This window comes from Otolemur garnettii, unplaced genomic scaffold (genome assembly GCF_000181295.1).
Source record: "Otolemur garnettii isolate 467f Iridium unplaced genomic scaffold, OtoGar3 scaffold00148, whole genome shotgun sequence".
NCBI lineage: Eukaryota > Metazoa > Chordata > Mammalia > Primates > Galagidae > Otolemur > Otolemur garnettii.
In genome coordinates this window covers 1,577,908-1,599,606 of record NW_003852543.1, presented here as the reverse complement: position 1 = coordinate 1,599,606, position 21,699 = coordinate 1,577,908, and the positions used below count along the sequence as shown (strand labels likewise).

At 36.8% G+C, this 21,699-nt stretch overlaps 1 protein-coding gene and 1 non-coding gene across 3 annotated transcripts in view; both read right to left on the bottom strand.

Moving 5' to 3' along the window:
• The window catches only part of ANAPC1 (anaphase promoting complex subunit 1), a 115,185-nt gene that overhangs the window by 15,430 nt on the left and 78,056 nt on the right, over window positions 1-21,699 (bottom strand). Inside the window, exons 30-40 of one of the 2 annotated variants that reach the window (XM_023518812.1) lie at window positions 21,174-21,265; window positions 19,224-19,358; window positions 18,966-19,048; window positions 17,295-17,373; window positions 15,056-15,130; window positions 10,598-10,674; window positions 9,706-9,796; window positions 9,555-9,608; window positions 8,463-8,656; window positions 3,537-3,623; window positions 321-441 (exon numbers count right to left, since the gene is read on the bottom strand). In XM_023518812.1, the coding sequence (XP_023374580.1) occupies window positions 321-441; window positions 3,537-3,623; window positions 8,463-8,656; window positions 9,555-9,608; window positions 9,706-9,796; window positions 10,598-10,674; window positions 15,056-15,130; window positions 17,295-17,373; window positions 18,966-19,048; window positions 19,224-19,358; window positions 21,174-21,265 (1,088 nt within the window). The remainder of the gene's footprint in view (window positions 1-320; window positions 442-3,536; window positions 3,624-8,462; window positions 8,657-9,554; window positions 9,609-9,705; window positions 9,797-10,597; window positions 10,675-15,055; window positions 15,131-17,294; window positions 17,374-18,965; window positions 19,049-19,223; window positions 19,359-21,173; window positions 21,266-21,699) is intronic. The other variant, XM_012811065.2, reaches the window with a different exon arrangement.
• On the bottom strand, window positions 18,209-18,312 carry LOC111728301. The gene has a single exon (XR_002775639.1). It is a non-coding gene; the product is annotated as a U6 spliceosomal RNA (small nuclear RNA).

Here is a 21,699-nt window from a genome sequence, read left to right as displayed (position 1 = left end):
TCAGTTAACAGATCTAAAAAAAGTTCTAACTCAGTGTTTTAAAACACTTCTATCAGCCATATGAACTTAATAGAGACATTTTCAAACTACAAGCTCTAAGGACAAAAGAGCAGCTGATGATCTCTTAAAAAAACACACACAGAATACAAGTGATTATGAATAGTCTGCTAGGATGTACAAGAACTTTGTAAACTTTGATTTTTATCAGAGTTCAACTCATTACTGTTACTTTTTATTGGGCAATACTTGAAATATTTGATCTATAAAAATGGATGAGTAGGTAATAAAATTACCAATAAATTACAGGGAGAAAGGGTTACCTTGTAAGTAACTTCCAAGAGGGCATAACAGGGCGTGTTTGTGTCCACATCCACAGGCACTAGAAGCCTTGGTTCTGCAGCTAGCACATATAGGTGCCGGAGAGCCTGGAGATGATACCTGCTTGCAGAAAAGATGGATGGGGGGTAACAAACAGGTGCACCAGCATGAGCTCTGCAACATGCTATTGCCTACAAACTGAAAGAGGTCAGAAGCTAGAGTAGTATCTTCAAATGAACAGCAACATGAAAGGCATTACTTTATAAATAATAGAGATCTCCTGTGTATCTGATACATAGGATAAAAAAGAAAACATAAAAGTAATAGAGAAACTCTCTTTATAAATTATATGTAAGTGGTCCTTATTTAGAGCTCTTTTGCTCTCTTGCTCAAGGCTGTAGTGTAGTGGTAGTGATCATAGGTCACGGCAGCCTCAAACTTCTGGGTTCAAGTAATCCTCCTGCCTCAGCCTCCCAAGTAGCTGGGACTACAGGGATGCACCACCACACCTAGTTGTTTTTTCTTTTATTCTGTAGAGACAGGGTCTCTCTATATTGCTCAGACTAGTCTTAAACATCTGACCTCAAGTGATCCCACTTAGGCCTCCCAAATTGCTATGACTACAGGTGTGAGCTACTGCACCCAGCCTGTAAGTGAGCCTTTACCCAAAGATTTTTCAACTCAAAACTGAGTTTTCCCAGTTAAGAGGTTTTACATGAAAGTAAAAACTGTCAAAACATGAAAATATTTACTAATGAATTGACAACTTATAAAAGCAGTCCCAGCTGGGCACTTGGGTAACAGAGTGGGACTCCGTCTCCTCAGGCCCCCCAAAGAGCAGTCCCTTTGAAATATCCCTTTAGCACAAGGCACCTCTTTTTACCTTTTCAGGGATTTACTTTCAGTTTTTTTCTTTAAGGTAAGGAACAGAGAAAGACAGGATGCCAGTTTTCCTCAGATAGCAAAGGTCCTCTACATATATATGTTGTATGCAAACGCACACATGTGCATGTTCACACATACCCCCTTGAAATTTAGTACATCAAAAATTTGTGGATGACATGACTATTTTTCTTTTTATGTGTGTGTTTGAATTTTCCAAAACTTTTTAATTGTAAAATTTATATTTGAGAATGCAAACATACAAGAAAGTATTTATATTTTATGATCCTATAAGAGGGATAAAATGACACTTCAACTTTCTGAAAAACTATAATTATAGATAATAACCTCCAGGGCAGCACCTGTGGCTCTGTGGGTAGGGCGCCAGCCCCATATATTGAGGGTGGTTGAGTTTGAAGCTGGCCCCAGCCAAACTGCAACAACAACAAAAAATAGCCAGATATCATGGTGGGTGCCAGTCCAGCTACTCGGGAGGCTGAGGCAAGAGAATCGCCTAAACCCAGGAGTTGGAGGTTGCTGTGAGCTGTGATAGCACGGCCCTCAGAGGGTGATAAAGTGAGATTCTGTCTCTATTAAAAATAATAATAATAATAATAACATCCTCACTCTTCCCACCAAAATCTACTCACTTTTACAAGTCTATTAAGAAGGAGTTAGAAGCCCAGCACCGTGGCTCATGACTGTAATCCTAACACTCTGGGAGGCTGAGGCAGGTGGAATGCCCTGAGCTCATAAGGTCAAGACCAGCCTGAGCAAGAGCAAGACCCCTTTCTAAAAATAGCCTGTAGTCCCAGATACTTGGGACTGAGGCAAGAGAATCATTTAAGCCCAAGAGTTTGAGGTTGCTGTGAGGTGCCTGTAGTCCCAGCTACTTGGGACTGAGGCAAGAGAATCACTTAAGCCCAAGACTTTGAGGTTGCTGTTGAGTTATGACACCATAGCACTCTACTGAGGGTGACAAAGAAAGACTCGGTTTCAAAAAAAAAAAGGGGGGGGGGTCAGGAAAAAACTGATACTTATTACATAAAGATTGTTCTCACCAGATTACTTTGTTTATAATAACTAAACCATCACTATGGCCAGAAATATATGAGTGTTACTCTTCCTTCTACTTTAAAGAATAACTGGCTTTAACAATGTAAAAAATCTTTCCTAAATGGCAGGCACAGGACCACATGTCAGAGCTGTATTAATTTAGCAATAATAGTTATGCTTTATCTATCACCAGACTTTGGATTTCAGATCAGGCTATTTATGTAAAACAGTTATCTTTCTTCCACCATTGGTTATACATTACACTATCAAATGATGGCTTAGGTTATGACGAAGAGTGCCCCTGACTCAATTCTGGGCAATGGTCATCTCAGCTGTCACTGGGCTGTAGGAGTTATTTGCTTCCCTTCTCTCATATGCAAGAGAGATTTGCTATATCTCAAACTTCTAGAGAAACTGAACTATTGGTGATTCCTTGCACTCTAAAATGCAGAGCTCTTGAATTATTTGATTGCTTCTACATAGTTTGAGGTTCTACTCACTGCCACTTCTAAATATCTTTAACTTTGTGCTGCGTTTTCCTTTTCTTATCCCTTCTACATCACTTATACAATATTTCTCAGCATTTATAAAGGAAAAAAAAAAAGAAATTCACATAGACCCATTGCCACTAAAGCAGACAGATTTTCCTCTTGGAATTAATTACAGCAAGAAGGGTATCATTTTGAACTTCCCATAGCAACTATCCTTTGTTTGATGCATTTTTTCCCTAAAGATGACTTTATTTGGTCTAGCCCTAGGCTTAGAACAGTTCCACAGATTTGAAGATGGTGGAAGACAAGTAAGTCAACAGATGTCCAAAGCTCTGTTCTAGTCTAACACTTTGTGACAAAAACTTCTTTTTATTTTTTTTGAGATAGCCTTAAGCTATTGCCCTGGGTGGAGTGCCGTGGCATCACAGCTCACAGCAACCTCCAACTCCTGGGCTTAAGTGATTCTCTTGCCTCAGCCTCCTGAGTAGCTGGGACTACAGGTGCCCACCACAACGCCCAGCTATTTTTTGGGAGTAGTTGTCACTGTATGGCAGGCCCGGGCCAGATTTGAACCCACCAGCTCTGGTGTATGTGGTTGGCACCTTAGCTGCTTTAGCTACAGGCGCCACCCGAGAAAAACTTCTTCAGAGATTTAGTCATGAAGATAACTAAGTTCAAGAATAAAACAACACTAATTAGAAAGTAAGTCCACAAATCCATAACACAAACAAATTATCCCCTTAGAGAACTTGAGAAATATCACATTGAAAACAGAATCACTAGACTCACCGGTTGTCAGTGCTGTGAGCTGGGAAGTGCGGGTACAGGGCACAGAGAAGAGCAGCAATGGAAGAGTTCGATGTGCTCAAAGAGTACCTGCAAAGCAAATTTCGTTAATTACATAGAGCGTACTTTCAAGACATTCTTGAGAATTAGGAAACTGGAATATTGTGGCAAGGCATAATGATAAGATGCTCTAATGCCAGTGGTATGAATGTGTCACTTTTTAGCTAGTCCTTAAGGCTATTTGAGGACTCTTTAAATGCCATAAATGTTAAACTACAATGTTTAAATTAATAAGCAAGGTTTTAACCTAAAATAGTATAGTAACATGCCATGATTTCAGTCCTAGAAACTGTAATTTTTTCTTTTTTTTTAAGAGACAGAGTCTCACTTTGTCACCCTTGGTAGAATGCCGTGGCGTCACACCTCACAGCAACCTCCAGCTCTTGGGCTTAGGTGATTCTCTGGCCTCAGCCTTCCGAATTGCTGGGACCACAGGCACTGGCCATAACACCCACCTGGCTATTTTTTGTTGCAATTTGGCCGGGGAGGGTTTGAACCCACCACCCTCGGTATATGGGACCAGGGCCCTACTCACTGAGCCACAGGCGCTGCCTGAAATTATAAATATTAAAAAGTTGTGAATAAAGTATCACACATTCTTCTCCAGTTTAATGTATCCTACTTATATACAGAATTATAAAAGTGACTTTTAAAAATATAGGTGTTTGATTTAAACCAAACACATGCAACAATAAAAATTCTCAAAGAAAGTATGGGGAAAACACTTGAAAATATCAGCCTGGGGAAAGATTTTAAGAAGACTTTTGTGGCAATTGAAACAGTAACAAAAATTTTAAAAAAAGGAACTTAATTAAACTGAATAGCTTCTGTACAGCTAAGGAAACAACAACCAAAGCAAATAGACAACCTTCAGAATAGGAAAAGATATTTGCTTATTGTGAATTGGACAAAAGCTTGATAACTAGGATCTATAGAGAACTCAAAATAATCTACAAAAAAGACCCAACATTTCCATATATCACTGGGAAAGATATATGAATAGGACCTTCTCTAAAAAAGACAGACAAATAGCTAACAAACATATGAAAAAACACGCATCATCTCTCATCATCAGAGAAATGCAAATCAAAACAACCCTGAGATATCACCTAACCCCAGTGAGAGTAGCCCACATTAGAGTCTCAAAGCTGCAGATGCTGGTGTGGACGTGAAGAGAAGGGAACACTTTTACACTGCTGGTAGGACTACAAACTAATACAACCTTTTTGGAAGGAAGTATGGAGAATCCTCTAAGAACTCAAATTAGACCTCCCATTTGATCCTGCAATCCCCTTTTTTTCCTTATAGCATTTTGAAGATTGTATAGGACATCACATGAAAACACTTCTGTAACTATTCAATATATATTTTTATTATACACACACACACAAACACATGTGTACCCCCAAGTTTCTTTCCCTTTCTCTTCTAATAATAAGAGTTAACAAATAAGAACTTAGCATTCATTATACATACTCATATATTTAGTAAATTAAGAAGAGATTTCTAAATTTAAGCAAGGAGATAACATTATTTTGGCATATGATGGAATAGGCCATTTTCTCTATACCAATTTGGATATACCAAAAGTTTATCCAAGTGTTAAAAATTGGGGGATTAAATGTAATGGTGTAGTTATTTTAAGTTTAAATGCTTTTACAAAGTACACATAACCATTTATAAACAAAAATCACTAGAAAAGCAGTAGCAGAATGGCAGAAAACCTATTCAGTACTAAAGAAGAGCAAGTAGAGTCATCTGGTGTGAACCAATAAGAGAGGAGATTGAATAAGAGCATTAAATAATGATTGAGGCACATTTTGAAAAGAAAACAAAGTTTCAAAAATTATTAAATACAAATAAGAATTTTCATTGTAATATTTCTTTAACCATTCTCAACTAAAGAAAGGCCATTCCACCAAACGAGTTAGGAGGAAATGCACACCTTTCTGATAATCTTTACTTTTTGTACTTCTAAAAAGGTAAGTTCCAGTGGTTAGCTCTCTCTTAAAAGAATAGGGGGAAATTAGCCTACATGACTTACAGAAATTTCTTATAATTTAGAACCAAATAAATGAAGGAATATACCCCAGTCACAGACTAGAAGACTCAATAGCATAAAAGATTTCAGTTCTCCTCAAACCGATGTATAGCATCAATGCAATCACAATTAACATTTTATCAGGCAAATTAGTATAGAAAATGACAAATTCCAATATTTATGTGAAAATGCAAAGAGCTAAGAATAGCAAACCACACTTTTGAAGAAGAAAACTCAGGCTGAAGGATTTATTCTACTGTATATCAAGACTTACAGGACAGTGTGGTACTAGTGCAAGCACAGAAGAACAGACCAACAGAACCTAATACCTCAGAAATAAAACGCAAGTGAAAAGACATTTAATTTCTACAACCAAAGTGGTACTGCAAAGCAAAGGAGAAAGGACAAACTTTTCAATGCAGTGGGAAAAATCATAAGAAAAACAAAGAAAACGTACAGATAAATCAGTGTCAGAAGTAGATTTTAATCCAAATGTGAATGGAAAGGCTAAAAAAAAAATCTAGAAGCTAAAATAGCAGAGTCCAATTCTTTGAGGTAAATATTTTATAAGCAGAACAAAAAAGTAGAAATAAATAAACAAAAAATATTAATAAGCCTGTCAACAAAAGACACCACTGAGAGAATAAAAAGGTAAAACCATGGAGTGGCAAAGATACCTGTAACATGCAAAAGTGACCAAGGGCTTAGCACACAGTTTAAAGAATCCCTACAAATCAGTACAAAGTCAAACCAAGTCAACTCCACAGAACACAAAGTAGAATGGTAGTTGCTGGAAGCTGAGGGGAAAGAGAAATGAAGATCTATTTAATAGGCATAGAGTAGCAGTCCCCAACCATTTTGGCACCATGAAAGATAATTTTTCCATGGACTGGGGAGTGGGGTGGGATAAGAGTCTCATAAGGAGCACACGATTTAGATCCCTCATACGCGTAGTTATAGTGGAGTTCATGCTCCCATAAGAATCTAATGCCTTGGCTGATCTGACAGGAAGCAGAGCTCAGCTAGTTATGTGAGCAATGGAGAGTAGCTATAAATACAGCTGAAGCTTCACCTCAGTTATCTGCAGCTCACGTCCTGCTGCGCTCCCTGGAGACCACAGGTAGATTATCAGTTTTGCAAAAGAGAAAGTTCTGGAGATTAGTTGTAGTAAATTGTGAATATGCCTAACATTACTGAACTGCACACTTAAAAATAGTTAAGGTTAGAAATTTTATGATGTGTATTTTAGGAAACTATACACCAATGTCAACACCTAGTTCACCCTTCAAAACCATTATGGAACTCTTTCTGAAATGTGCATCAGAGCTATTATCATATTACCCTTGATGTCTGAATGTCACCAAAATGTCTTCCTTTTAGTATTTCCTTCATCTTCAGGTAAAGGAAAGTCATTGGGGGCCTGACCAGTTGAGTAGGGAGGGTGTTCAATACATTTATTTGTTTATTGGCTAAAAACTCCCTCATAGATAGTGCCATGTGAGCTGGTACATTGGCATGATGTAAGAGCCATGAGTTATTGACCAAGATTTTCAGTTAAGATTTTCCTGTTTCTCTATCAATGTTCCCTTGGTCTGCTCTGCTTCTCACAGCCAAGATTCTGATGTAAAATTCAATGAATTTTTTCACAGCTTTCATCAGTTCTGCTTGGTACTGGCCACCCTGACCTCTCCTCAGAAAAACATTTAATCCATTTGCCCACTACTGTTTTCTTCATGTCCCTGATTTCACTTCCATTCTTGCCGAGTTTAACAAAAAATTTAATGTTTGTTCGTTGTTCTAATTCGAGCTCAGACATTCTCACAACACACAAAAATACACAACAGTAATGACCACCACCCAGCAAGATACCACCACACACCACACACGTCCATGTGAACACAACTGTGAGGCACTGCTATACCAAGGTTATGAACCCTTACCAAGTTGTCTGTACAGTACTGCAAGCATAAGTGCACCATGGGAAGTTCACAAACTTAGCTGTCAGACCTCATATACATAGAATGAATCTCACAAACATAACATTAAGCAAAAGAATTAGGGATACACAATGTATAATTCCACCTACATTTCAAAAACAGCCAAACCAATCTACAGTGCTAGAGAACTAAATAACGGTATTCTCTGGGGAGAAGTAAGGTAACAGTGGTTGGGATGGGCATTGGAGGGGTGGAGATGGGTGTTCTGAGTTGCAAATACTGCATGTATATTTTGATCTGTAAGGTCAAAAGAGATTTTTATATGGTAGACAGTTTGGTAATCCACTGAAGAACTGAGGACAGACTCCATTGAGAAATGTAATGATGGCTTGGCGCCTATAGCTCAAGCAGCTAGCACACCAGCCATATACACTGGAGTTGGCAGGTTTGAATCCAGCCCAGGCCCGCCAAAGACAACTACAACCCCCCCTCCCCAAAAAAAGGCAGGTGTTGTGGTGGGCACCTGTAGTCCCAGCTACTTGGGAAGCTGAGGCAAGAGAATCTCTTAAGCCTAAGAGTTTGAGGTTGCTGTGAGCTGTGACACCATGGTACTCTATTCCAGGGCAACAGCTTGAGACTCTGTCTCAAAAAAAAAAAAAGAAGAGAAATGTACTGATGTCAAGTATGTAAGAGAGGACAATAATTCTACTATGTGGAGCATAAACTGATGATTGAAACTATAAATAAGCCCTAATAATAATGCTCCTCAGATGAGCTAACAAGTAGTCAGAATATAAAATTTTCATGTACCTTCTAAATCAAAATAAGTCACTCTTATAGATCTCACTCATGAAATCTTTTGAGAAAATACATATATACATATTCATTTACCTTCCCCCTCCCAAAAATAGAAGTCCAAGGGCCATGTGGTGGGCTAAGTGAAAACCATAGTTCATTTCACCACCCGTTTTCATGTGCAAGAAGCGACAAAGCTGCAAAACCTTCAGGTTCCCGGAGCCAGCCATTACCATGGCCAGAGACAGCAGCACCACACTGAGGCAGGTTTCCAGGTTGTAAGGACCTGTCTGTAATTGCAAAAAAGATGACATCACTGTAACCATCATGTTACATTTCATTATTATCAGAACTAATTTACCCATCATTAGCAGATTAATGCTTGTAACTTTAAAAAAAATCTATAAAAATAAATATTTTCCCTGATAATGAAATAGAAGTTCAATGTAGAAAATTTCAAAAATTAAATATCAAGAAGAAATAACAATCTCTTGGATCACCAACCAAAGAGAACTGGTTTTAACATCTTGCCCTTTTCTCTGAATCTTTCCCTGTATCTACATATATTTTTTTCAAATGAAATTGAGATGTTGGAACAAAAAAAAATTTTTTTAACTTTTTAAGAATTACAAGCAATCTTTACTCACAAAAAATTCTTATACAATATGATTTTGATAGCTATATTGTGCAAGAATGTATGAGTACGTCAAAGCCAAATTTATTTAACTACTTTTAGACTTTCTAATTTTTTAATTTTTCCATATTATAAATAGCATTGCAATAATCTATAGTTTTTTCCAGGAAATAAAAAATTTTGCAGTCTTCCTGTTATCAGAACAGTAATGCCTCAAAAACAATTAAATCTTTACTAAGCACAAAATTTTTTTCAAAGGGTATTATCAATATTTAGTACTGAAACAGAATTACATAAAGTGTGACAATCCACAAGCATTATGGCTGTTCTTATTTATCCTCTTGTCACATGAACTAGATACCTTGTGTATCCTTTAAGGGTAATCATATTCTCACCTAATTAATACCCCAAAAGAAAAGTACAAAGATGCTTCCAATCTCCCCTTCTAAATTCAAACAAACAGTAGAAATATTTGACCACACATAAGCAATTTATCAGTGAAATCTTTTACAAGTTTTAATTTTATTTCCAAGAATAATCATAAAAAGACTCACAACAGAAGCATTAGGTGCAGACAAGTAAGTCATAAAATCTTTTGCAAATTTATGCTGGAAAAACAAAAGAAAAAATTCAAGGTTAAAATACACATCTTAAGGCTTTGTTAAAAAAAGAAAACAGAACAGAGTAAACTAAGCTACTTCTTACCAAACAGTTAAATGCTGATAAATTTTCTGAGCCAGCAAATCGAAAACCCAGAGACAAACAGGCGCCTGCAATTATGTACACGTGTGCTTGCCTGAAAACAAATGACAAGAAATTTAATATTATCGTTATTTTGCTTTAAAAGTATCTTGGGTCCTCTAAAGTAGTTTATACCCTTTGGGGAATATTCGAGCATGTCTCTATTCAATTAGCAGATTTCTATTTTCTTTTGTATATTTTTGTCAGAAGCAGATGGGACCCTTACTGATGAAGCTGGCCTCTTGCCTACACTGTTTCATATGCAGCAAGCAAAAGATAATTTTTTTTTAATTGTTGCCAATTTTTTTTTTTTTTGAGACAGAATCTCAAGCTATCCCTCTGGGTAGAGTGCTGTGGCATCACAGCTCACAGCAACCTCCAACTCCTGGGCTCAAGCGAGTCTCCTGCCTCAGCCTCTCAAGTAGCTGGGACCACAGGCGCCTGCTACAACGCCCGGCTATTTTTTGGTTGCAGCTGTCATTGTTGTTTTGGCGGGCCCGGGCTGGATTCTAACCCGCCACCTTGGGTGTATGTGCCTAGCACCTTAGCCACTTGAGCCACAGGCGCCGAGCCGTTGCCAAATTTTTTAATGGAAAGGATAAAACAGGAATATGTGTAACTTAAATCTCCAATATTGTTTTTTAAGTACAAGAGCTCTACAATTCAGAGCTTTAAAAAAAAAAAAAGACTAACAGTGATTAGAAACAGTGTTTAACAGATTTTAAACAGTGATTAGAAATATGCAGGATTCAGAATTACACACTCAAATCAAGGACAATACTATTGCTATGCAGTATATTTCAATCTGTCTATCTCATAGATACTAGGATAATTAATCTTATTATACATTACTTACGACAAAGTTTCCAAATTCAAATCCTCTGAGCAAGGCAATTCAATTTCACTGAGAGAGATACTATTTTCTCTTATAATCTGTCAAGATAGAAAGTGAAATATGTAATAATTTGAAGAATACTATGTTGCTTACTGGGTCCATATATACACGAGATAAGCTTTACCAAACCATTTTGTTCAAAGGCTCATATTTATCACACTGAATGCAATCAAATTTCAAATCGAAGACAGGCTAAATAAGAATAATTACTGAATAGGACTGAACAAATATAAACTAGAGGACTTAAGTACATTCTGAATCAATAGCAGAGTAATAATACTTCATACAATCAATTGAAATACAGAGATGACAGCTATAGAATTAGAGCAGGAAAGAGCAGAAGAACTAAGAAAAGAGGAAAAAAGTAATTAGGGAGAACTCTAATGAGAGACATAAATGTGCTTCTTCATGGGCTGTTTCTAGCATTATGCCAAAGTATCTACCAGAAGTCACCTACATATCTACCAGAGGTGAGGTGAGGTGAGGTGAGGTGAGGTGAGGTGAGGTGAGGCGAGGCTAATTACCCAAGCTAAGCAAAACAATAAATATGCTGATCAGCTATGTTGTTAACTATTATTTTAAAAGACATTCCCTTCTGGGTGGCATCTGGGTTCAAAGGAGTAGGGCACTGGCTCCACATGTGGGTTCAAATCCAGCCCCAGCCAAAAAAAAACACGACATTCCTTTCTTTTAGTATAGGAAGTGACCAATTTATCAAAAATATACACAGAATATCTAATTTTAACAATCAAGAATAAATTTGGCCCATTTCTTTTAAGAAAAAAAAGAAAAAGTTACATATTTTCTTTCTTTCCTTTTTTTTTAGAGACAGTGTCTCACTTTGTTGCTCTCAGTAGAGTACTGTGGTGTCACAGCTCACAGCAACCTCCAACTCCTGGGCTGGCCTCCTGAGTAGCTGGAACTACAGGCACCCGCCACAACACCCAGCTATTTTTCTTTGCAATTTGGCTGGAGCCGGGTTCAAACCTGCCACCCCAGTAGGGTAGCCAGTGCCCTACCCACTGAGCCAGAGGCACCGCCCAAAAGGCAAGAGGATCACTTGAGCCCACGAGTTGGAGGTTGCTGTGAGCTGTGACGCCATGGCACTCTACCAAGGGCGACAGCTTGAGACTCTGTCACAAAAAAAATGTTTACTCTTGTTAACAAGACATTGTTAATATTTACTTTGTCCTTTTGTTAACACAAAAGAAGCTATACGCAATAAGCAAACAATTGTGCGTGGTTATATTCTAATAAGACAAAAAACAGATGGGCTGTAGTTCAACAACCCCTGAATTAGAGGTACCAGAGGGCAAACAAAAGCCAGCAGAATCTAGAGGGGAGTTAATACTTGGAAAACAGGAACACCATCAGGTCAATTTCTTTTCTCATGGCTGCTGGTCTGAGGCCAGGTAAAGGATGGCTGAACTCCCATTAAAAATCCACAATTGGCTGGGCACAGTGGCTCATGCCTATAATCCTAGCACTGTGGGAAACTGAAGGAGGATCACTTGAGCTCAGGAGTTTGGGACCAGCCTAAGGAAGAGCAAAACCCTGTTTCTACTTAAAAAAAAAAAAAAAAGAAAGAAAGAAAAATTAGCTGGGTGAAGTGGTGCACACCAGTAGTTCTAGCTAAGTGGAAGGGTGAGGATCTCTACGGAACATAAATCTTGAGGTTGCAGTTAGCTATGATAATGCCACTGCACTCTAGCTGAGCAGAGTGCAGCTAGTAAGATAGTATTTTAATTTAAAAAAGAAAAAAAAGAAAATCAAAACCACAATCTTTTTTACTTTAACCACCAGGATACAGAACTTGGGAAACCACAACCTTTGGGAGAGGATGACAGAATACATAAAAGAAGAGAGCCACACACAGAGGGCCCCAAATTCTGTGTATAAATTCTATGCAAATATCTTCCTCTTCTATGAACCATGTGTGCACAGGGCAGACTCCAGTAGCCCATAGCATAAAATAACTAAACTGATATTAGAGATAATCCCCAAGAAACAGAGTTTGACAATTTAATTCAAAGTAAATTAATTGCCTGCTTTAAAACACAATGTGTATACAATATATGTATGCTTACTGTGCCAAAACTCCTTATACAAATAATGTGGGTTAGACTAACCCTATGAGTCTACATACAAGGCAAAGGGTACCTATATGTCAGCTCCCAATAAAAACCCAGGACTCAAGAGTTTCTAAAGTGCTTCCCTGGGAGATAGCCTCAATCTCTACTTCATGTCATACACAAAATTACTTTGAGATAGATTATACAACTACACATGAAAACTAAAACTTTAGAGCTTTTAGGAAAAAATATAACAAATTATCTTCATGACTTAGGGTTAGAGAAATGTTTTTTTCACTAGAACACAGAGAATAACCACAAAAAATAACCCTTACAAATCAGATTATTATTTTTAAATCTTCTCATCAGGGTGCTCAGTGGTTAGAGCACCAGCCCCATGTATTAGGGGTGGCAAGTTCAAACCTGACCCTGATTAACAAAAAATAAAATAAAATAATAAAGCTTCTCATCAAAATTAATACTAAGAAAATGACTATACAAGTCATATACTGGAAGGGATAGTTGCAAAACTTACCTCTGACAAAGAAAAGGTTTCTAGAATATATAAAAAAATTCTAACAACTCAATAATCAAAAGATAAGCAATTCAAGTTTTTTAAATAAGCAGAATACTTGAAAAGATATCTTCACCAATAAAGATATACAGGAACTAATTATGTCAAAGAAAAAGTTCTCAACTTCATTAACCATCAGAGAAATACAAATTGAAACCACAATGAGAAATCATCATATATCAGTAGCACTAAAAGTTTAAAGATTTATATCACCAAATATTGGTGAGATTTCTCAGCCAGAATTCTCAAATACTGTTGGTCAGACTATAAAATGCTGTAGCCTCTTTGGGAAAAGGTTATACAACATATAAAACTAAACTTTCCATCTACCTCATGCTTCAATAATTCCAACCCTACCTAATATAATTAGAATTAGAAAATACAGATTGAGGAACTCTAACCCCAAAATCCAAAATGCTCTAAAATCTGAAACATTTTGTATGCCAAAATGATGCTCAAAAGAAATTAGAGCATTTTAGATTTCAGAGTTTGAGATTAAGGATGCTCAACTAGTGAACATAATGCAAATATTCCAAAATCTGAAAAAATCCTAAGTACTTCTGGTCCCAAGCATTTCAGACAAGGGGTACTAAACCTGTACTACATAATAATAAAAAGAACAAACTACTGATATATTCAATAATATCTCAAAACCACAGTGAGTGAAAGAAGTCTTATACCAAAGGGCATATATGTTGTACTTGACTCTATTTGTATAAAGTTCTATATTAGAAAAACTAATATATTTTAAGTTAAAAACAAAATATATAGTGATTGCCTTGGGGTTAGGTGTATGCATAGTCAAATCAAATTTCATGATACATAAAAGTTACTATAAAAAGAAAAAATGTAAAATAAATACTGAATTCTAGTTAATGATATAGATGCTGTGATATTAAGAAGTGATTTCTGTCTGCAACTAACTTTGAAATTCATCCAAAACTGATGGTTTAGACAGAAAAATCAATAAGTGAATAGATACGTGATTAAAAACATTTACACAGTAACAATTTAATGGTAGACTCTATTGGCGATGAGTGTTCATAAAAAGTTCTTTCAACCTGTCTACATTTTGAGATTTTTCTTCTCAAAATATTGGAGAAAACAATCCATGTAGTATTCTCAAGGATAAATAGGTTTACTTTTTAAACAAACAAAACACTGAGACCACTAGACTTGGGACAGTTCACTAAGGGCAACAGCCGACTTAAAATATTTGGTATTGAGTTTTTTACAAAGTAGTCTGTTTATTTTAACTAACATACATGGCTTACTAAATAAATATGCTATGAAGTAATTAAAAGAAATCTAAAATTCTCATAAAGTTAAATGGCATCTCAGATAAATGTGTACTTGACTAGGATAGAAATGCCAAAAATACATTTTTATTATTTTTTTTTTCTAAATGTCTGAGTTCTCAGTTGGACTTGAAAATACTTTTAAACAAGTCCTTGGCAACCTCTAAATTATTCTTGGTGATCTTAATATCCTTCTGGCCATTCTTGGGACCAGAGGGAAAAAAAAATTTTTAGAGTACTTTGGTATACATAATTTTTAAAAACTGTAAATTCTAGAGACCTAGCCAGAAGGGAAAGCTGTGGTCTAAAATCACTATACAACCTTAAAATGAAATTTTGTATAGCTCCAAGAGATCCCCTAGTGGTCAATGTTGCCTTCTTAAGAAAAAATATTTTATAATATTTTGGAAGATCTCATAAGAAATTGTAATTTTATGCTATTAAAGATATAATAATATTTATTATATATACTTACTTGAGGAACATTGCTGTCAACCCACTTGGAATTTGGTAAAATATCATCCCACAAAATCAGGCATCGAGCAAGTGTCTTAAAAATGCAATACACATAAAATTAATAAGAGCAGTCCAAAATTCATACATATTACAATAATAAAAAAAGAACAATTTAAAAATCAGTTCCTAGCTGCTGACAATTTTGGTTTTTTTGTTTTCTTTTTTAGAGACAGGGTCTTGCTCTCTCACTGTCACCCAAGTGAGCCATGATTGTGCAGTGACACAATCGTAACTGACTATAATCTTGAATTTCTCAGCTCAAGCAATCCTGCCACTCCAGCCTCCCAAAGTACTAGAATTACAAAGCATAAGCTGCCATGCCTGGCCCAGTGATAACAATTTTGAAAAATTTGTTAAATATATACAAATGATCCAACTTCCGATGGGGTTATGCCCCAATAAGCCCATCATTAAGTTCAAAATATCATTAAGTCAAAAATGCATTTAATATACTTAATCTATTGAACATCAAAACTTAGCCTGGGCCAGGCCCAGTGGCTCTTGTCTATAACCCTAGCATTCTGTGAGGCTGAAGTGGGTAGATTGCTTAAGCTCACAAGTTCAAGACCAGCCTGAACAAGAGTGAGACCCCATCTCTACTAAAAATAGAAAAACTAGCTGGGCATTGTGGTGGGTGCCTGTAGTCCCAGGTACTTGGAGGCTAAGGCAAGATTGCTCACTTGAGCTCAAGAGTTTCAGGTTGCTGTGAGCTATGATGCCAAGGTACTCTACCCAGGGCAACAGAGAGAGACTGTTAAAAAAAAAATTTTTTTTTTTAACAAAAAAAAACTAAAATTAAGTTGATCATGAAGTTTAGAGAGGTAGGAGAGGACTTTTAAAATATGCTTTATAAAAAAACAAAACACAAAAGAAAAATACATCTTTTTTTTTTTTTTTTTTAAGGACAGGGTCTCGCTGTGGCTCAGGCTAGTCTCGAACCTGTGAGTTCAGGCAATCTACCCGCCTTAGCCTCCCAAGTGCTGGGATTACGGGTGTGAGCCACCACGCCTGGCCACTCTGTTTATATCATAATTTAAATGCTTCCATATGCTAAGTGTAAACATTAAAAAAAAAAAGAAGGAAATTTTTAGGCAATTATGTCAAACTGTTATTGTCATTAAATATAACCTGAACAGTTACTACATCCTTTATAGCAATTCAAAAATGTAAAATAAAGTAGTACTAATCTCCTATTCATTTGTTGCTTTTTAGAAAGTTTTTAATAGGCTCGGCGCCTGTGGCTCAAGTGGCTAAGGCGCCAGCGACGTACACCTAAGGTGGCGGGTTCGAATCCAGGCCAGGCCCGCCAAAACAACAATGATGGCTACAACCAAAAAAATGGCCGGGCGTTGTGGCAAGCGCCTGTGGTCCCAGCTACTTGGGAGGCTAAGGCAGGAGACTCGCTTGAGCCCAGGAGTTGGAGGCTGCTGTGAGCTGTGAGGCCACGGCACTCTACCCAGGGGGATAGCTTGAGGCTCTGTCTCAAAAAAAGAAAAAAAAAAGTTTTTAATAATAATGTGAAAAGATGAAATGTCATTCCATGAATTGGGTATCAATGTGATTACCTTTCTTTGAATTGCTCAAGTTATATTTGGGGAATTTCCCAAAAGAATGCTGCCAAATAGATACACATAATGGTTTAGAAGTAAAAGGTTTTGGCTAGGCGCTTGTAGGTCAGTGGTTAGGGCGCCAGCCACATTCACCAGGGCTGGTGAGTTCAAACCCAGCCCAGGTCTGCTAAACAATGACAACTACAACAAAAAAATAGCCTGAGCAGTTTGATCAAAATATTTCAGATTGTATATAAAACCAGCACACTGTACCCCATGATTGCATTAATGTACACAACTATGATTTAATTTTTAAAAATGTTAAAAAATAAACATTTCTTCCATAATAAAAAATAAATAAATAAATAACAATAAATAGCCTGGCATCATGGCAGGTACCTGTTGTCCCAGCTACTTGGGAAGCTGAGGCAAGAGAATTGCTTAAGCCCAAGAGTTTGAGATTGCTGTGAGCTATGATGCCACAGAACCCTATTAAGGGTAACAAAGTGAGACTCTGTCTCAAAAAAATAAAATAAAGAATAAATAAAAGGTTTTCTTAAAATGACATTTTCAAAAAAATGTCATACCCTGTATGTATTATGTAAGTTAAATTTATTAACAGAGATTAAAAATGAGAAAGTAGCATACCCTAAGCAAAAGAAATTCTGGTTTCACAAAGTCCAGCAAATACATGGTATCAGGAGCTCGAAGCCAATCTGCAATGGATCTGTTGGTGAAGGATATCAGTGAGGGTTACTGCTCAAGTAGAGGACAAGATAATCAGCAATCTCAGGGTTTATTTCAAAACATTTTTCCTCACTCCACCACTGCTCTATATTTTTCTATAATATTTCACACCCTCTAACAAAAATATGTATTATGCTCCCTAATATAGGATGTCCATAAAGTTCATGTGCAATTTAAAATAGTTGTCTGTTTCAAATTGCATGTAAACTTCATAGACATCCTGTATGTTGTACATCCATCTCACTAACATAAGCTCTAGGAGGGCAGATATTTTGTTTCATTTTGTTCAGTGAAATACCCAAAGTACCAGGAAAGCACCGCCATACACATTCATCCAATAGTACATGAATAAAACATCCATTTTTAACCACTTTGTTTTAATTCTGCACATTTTCACTTTTTCTAAGGGAAGAAACCTGAACACTGAAAAACCTGAATTTTTCAAATACTTTTTACGTTACAAGACTTAAAACGTAGTACAATGTCTCTAACTTACTTTTACGTAAAATGTTAAGGATAGACACCAAAAGTCGACTTTCAAATGTTAGCACTAACTATAAGGAGTTGGGAAGGTAGAAGATTTGGTCACTAGGAAAGCTCTTTTTTTGGAGGGGAGGGGTTTAGACATTTAGATATTTTCCATTATGGCACAAATTTTTACTTCTTATCAGCATCATTAATGTTTGGGGCTTGAACATTTTTGTTTTTTCACATAAGTACAGAGAACTGTCTGAATTGGGAAGGCTAAAAGGAAAGGGGAGTTTGTTCTTGATCTGAGGCTTTGAAATCCCACCTTGAGATACAAGGTGCTGGCTGAAAATATAAAAGGCCTCATGAACTTGCATGTCATTAACGTGCAGGGGCCATGTTAACCTCTCTATCGTTTCAATTTTAGTGTATGTGTTGCAGAAATGAGCACTGAGAAAAACTCTTGAAGTAGGCAGAAACAATTTTCATAAACAGAAACCAAGAACTGAAGAATCCTAAGCATTTCTGGCTTAAAAAGTCCTCACAATGCTATCAATGAAACAAAACTTGGGCATTGCTGGCATGTCACTGACAACTATGAAACAGAAATGAAATCAAAATTGGAAATATTGCCAAGTAGCACTAACACGGCAAAATGTAGAGTGGCGCAGTGGCTCACTCTGAGCACTTTGGGAGACTAAGGTGGGCAGAACACCTGAGCTCATGAGTTCGAAACCATCCTAAGCTAGAGCATCTGTAAAAATAGGCAGGCATTGTGGCGGGTGCCTGTAGTCACAGCTGCTCGGGAGATGAAGCAAGAGAATCACTTGAGCCCAAGAGTTAGAGGTTGCTGTGAGATATGATGCCAAGGCACTCTACTGAGGGTGACAAAGTGAGACTCTTGTCTCAAAAAATTAAATAAAAATATGTAAAAAAAATAAAAAATAAAATGCCAAAATGTATTATTTCTAAATAAAACTTGTGTAACTTATAGTAGTTGAGAGAATGAATGGTTGATCTCACAAAAAGGAAATAAACTTAAGATAATTTTACTACTATGGTCGGAAAAGATATCACACTGTCATAATAAAACTCATACAATACCTGTTATTAGTTTTTAAGTAGATCATAGCCAAAGCTAGCGTTGCACCTGGACAAGTCACATCCACATTAATGGTATCTCCTTCCTGTTGAAAGAATAGGTTATTCATTTAAAAGAGTTCTAAATTATTCTAAAATTTTTCTGAATACTAGCCTATGCTTAAAATTAACATATTTTAGAATGTCAGTATGAAAACTAGTATTTTCAAATTAACATCTTAACTTCCAGAATTTTGAACTGTTCCTTTGACTTGTACTTACTTTGATTTGATAACTTGGAGATTTATGTTTCTCCCTGTGCATCCCTATTTGAAAGCGCCTATGTCCTCCAACCATGTACTGATAAAGTTGCTCAGGAACATTGAGATCAGACATGCCTATCAAATTACTGCCATGCTGTAAAATAACAGACATAAGAGAAGAAATCTTATGGAAGAAGATCCATATACCACATGACTAATAAAGGAAGAAACTAATGTCAAAGCAGGGTATTTGGGGTTTGGGTTTTTTTTTTTCCAATTAAACATTAATCATGAGTTAATACTCATTAATACTCAAACTATTAGTAATTAATCTCATAAAACTCATAATATGCTTATGTTCAAGATTTAGTGTGTTTTTTTTTTTGCAGTTTTTTGGCCGGGGCTGGATTTGAACCTGCCACCTCCAGCATATGGAGTGGCACCCTACTCCTTTGAGCCATATGCCGCCACCTATTTTTTTTTTTTTTTACAGTTTTTGGCAGGGGCCAGGTTTAAGTATGGGGCCAGTGCCCTACTCCTTGAGCCACAGGTGCCACCCAAGATTTAGTATTTTTATTTCATAAAATTAAGACTTTATAATAGATAAATTACACTTAATCTATTAATTAGATATTAATTAGAAAATATTACCCATGTAATTGAAATCTGAACTGTGAATACCTGAATACTTTCATTATTGTGACTATTAACTTTTCCAGCAACAATAACTACGGTAAAAATAACTTACTGAATGCTGGTGTGTTTAACTTGAGTTAACAACTTCATCAAATAGCTATTAGTAAGAACCTCCTTTTATTGATAAGTGAGGCACAGGGGATTAAGTCTAAGGTTACATAGCTAATAAGCAGCAGGAGTAGATGCAAAACAAAGCAACTGTCCATTCAGCTGTTTAGTCAACAGTTGATAATGTAGTCCCCAGTCAGGACCAGAATTCAGGCCCCAATGCCAGTATGATGATTTTCCATTGTACCCCATGTGCCTCTTTAGCTGATATACCCAATGTGAAGTCAACACACAATCAAACACAGGGTGGATTTTTAGGATACACATAAAAAAGCTCCTTACGTTATAACTTTCTCTACATCATTTAGCTTGATCATAACATATTGGTAATTCTTCAGGAGAACCATATTCCAAGTGAAAGTCAATTAATAAAATATTTCTAGTTAATTCTCTACACATCTCTTAGATGAAGATAAAGATGGGTCAACCTGAAAGTGCCTTTTGTTACAAAGCAAATGCTACTGTGGCAACATTCTGGAATACACAGTAAACACCAGAGTGGCCAAAGAGGTTTAGGGTTTGTTTCCAGCAACCACTACATATTCTGAAGTCTCCCCATCATATACATTTTCACTATTTTCTGTCTTCTATCAGAGTGGGCTGTAACTTCATCTTATGTCTTGAACCTCTTTCAAGAAACTCCATTCCTTGGTTCAGTGTCCATAGCTTGGGGGTTAGCCACACCGGGACTGGTGGGTTTGAAGCGGACCCAGGCCTGCCAAAAACAATGACAAAAAAAAACAGCTGGGTGTTGTGGCGGGCACCTGTAGTCCCAGATACTTGGGAGGCTGAAGGCTGAGGCAAGAGAATCTCTTAGGCCCAAGAATTTGAGGTTGCTGTTAGCTGTGATGCCATGGTATTCTATCAAGGGCAACATAGTAAGACTCTGTCTCAAAAAAAAAGAAAGAAAAAAAGAAACTCCACTTCCTTAGTTTACTCATGAACACATATCTAAGTAAGGGGGATAGAAATCTTAAAGCCCCCCCCCCCTTTGTTGCAATTTCTCTCTATTCACACATCTGGAATGATGAAAAATATCCAGAAAGAGAAAAAAATTGAGAATCAAGTTAAGTCATAGGAAGCAGAGTGATAATCAGGTTTAAGTGTCAAGATTATTTGTCTCAACAGGGAGGCATAATTGAAGCATGGGAAGGACTATTCTTACCCCCAAGCAAACCATGCCTAGGGCCAAGCCAGCAGCTAATGAGTATGACTCTCTGTCAGTGCAGTATTCCATTTCGGGACCTGGGGGCCGTCCTGTAAAATAGAAAGCAACACAGTTCAAGCTAATCTCTTAAAATTCCAACTCATAAAAATTTTAGAAAGTTAACAATGGATGACTAGTAACTCAAAAACCTACAACACTATCACAAATGGTATCCACAGCTGTTAGTTTGCCTTAAAAAACAAAAACAACACTCAAAATGGTCCTTTTAATTTACTGCTTTAAGCAATGACTTTCAAATAGTAAGAAACCTTGGGTTTTACCAAAAAGATTTTCAAAGCAGATATATTTTATTAAAGGGAAGAATACTCCTAAAAATTTTAATTTTAAATTTCTTGGATTTTGCTTTTGGTTTGTTACTTTCTTTCTTCTTTTTTTTTTTTTTGAGACGGAGCCTCAAGCTATCCCCCTGGGTAGAGTGCCATGGCATCACGCTCACAGCAACCTCCAACTCCTGGGCTCAAGC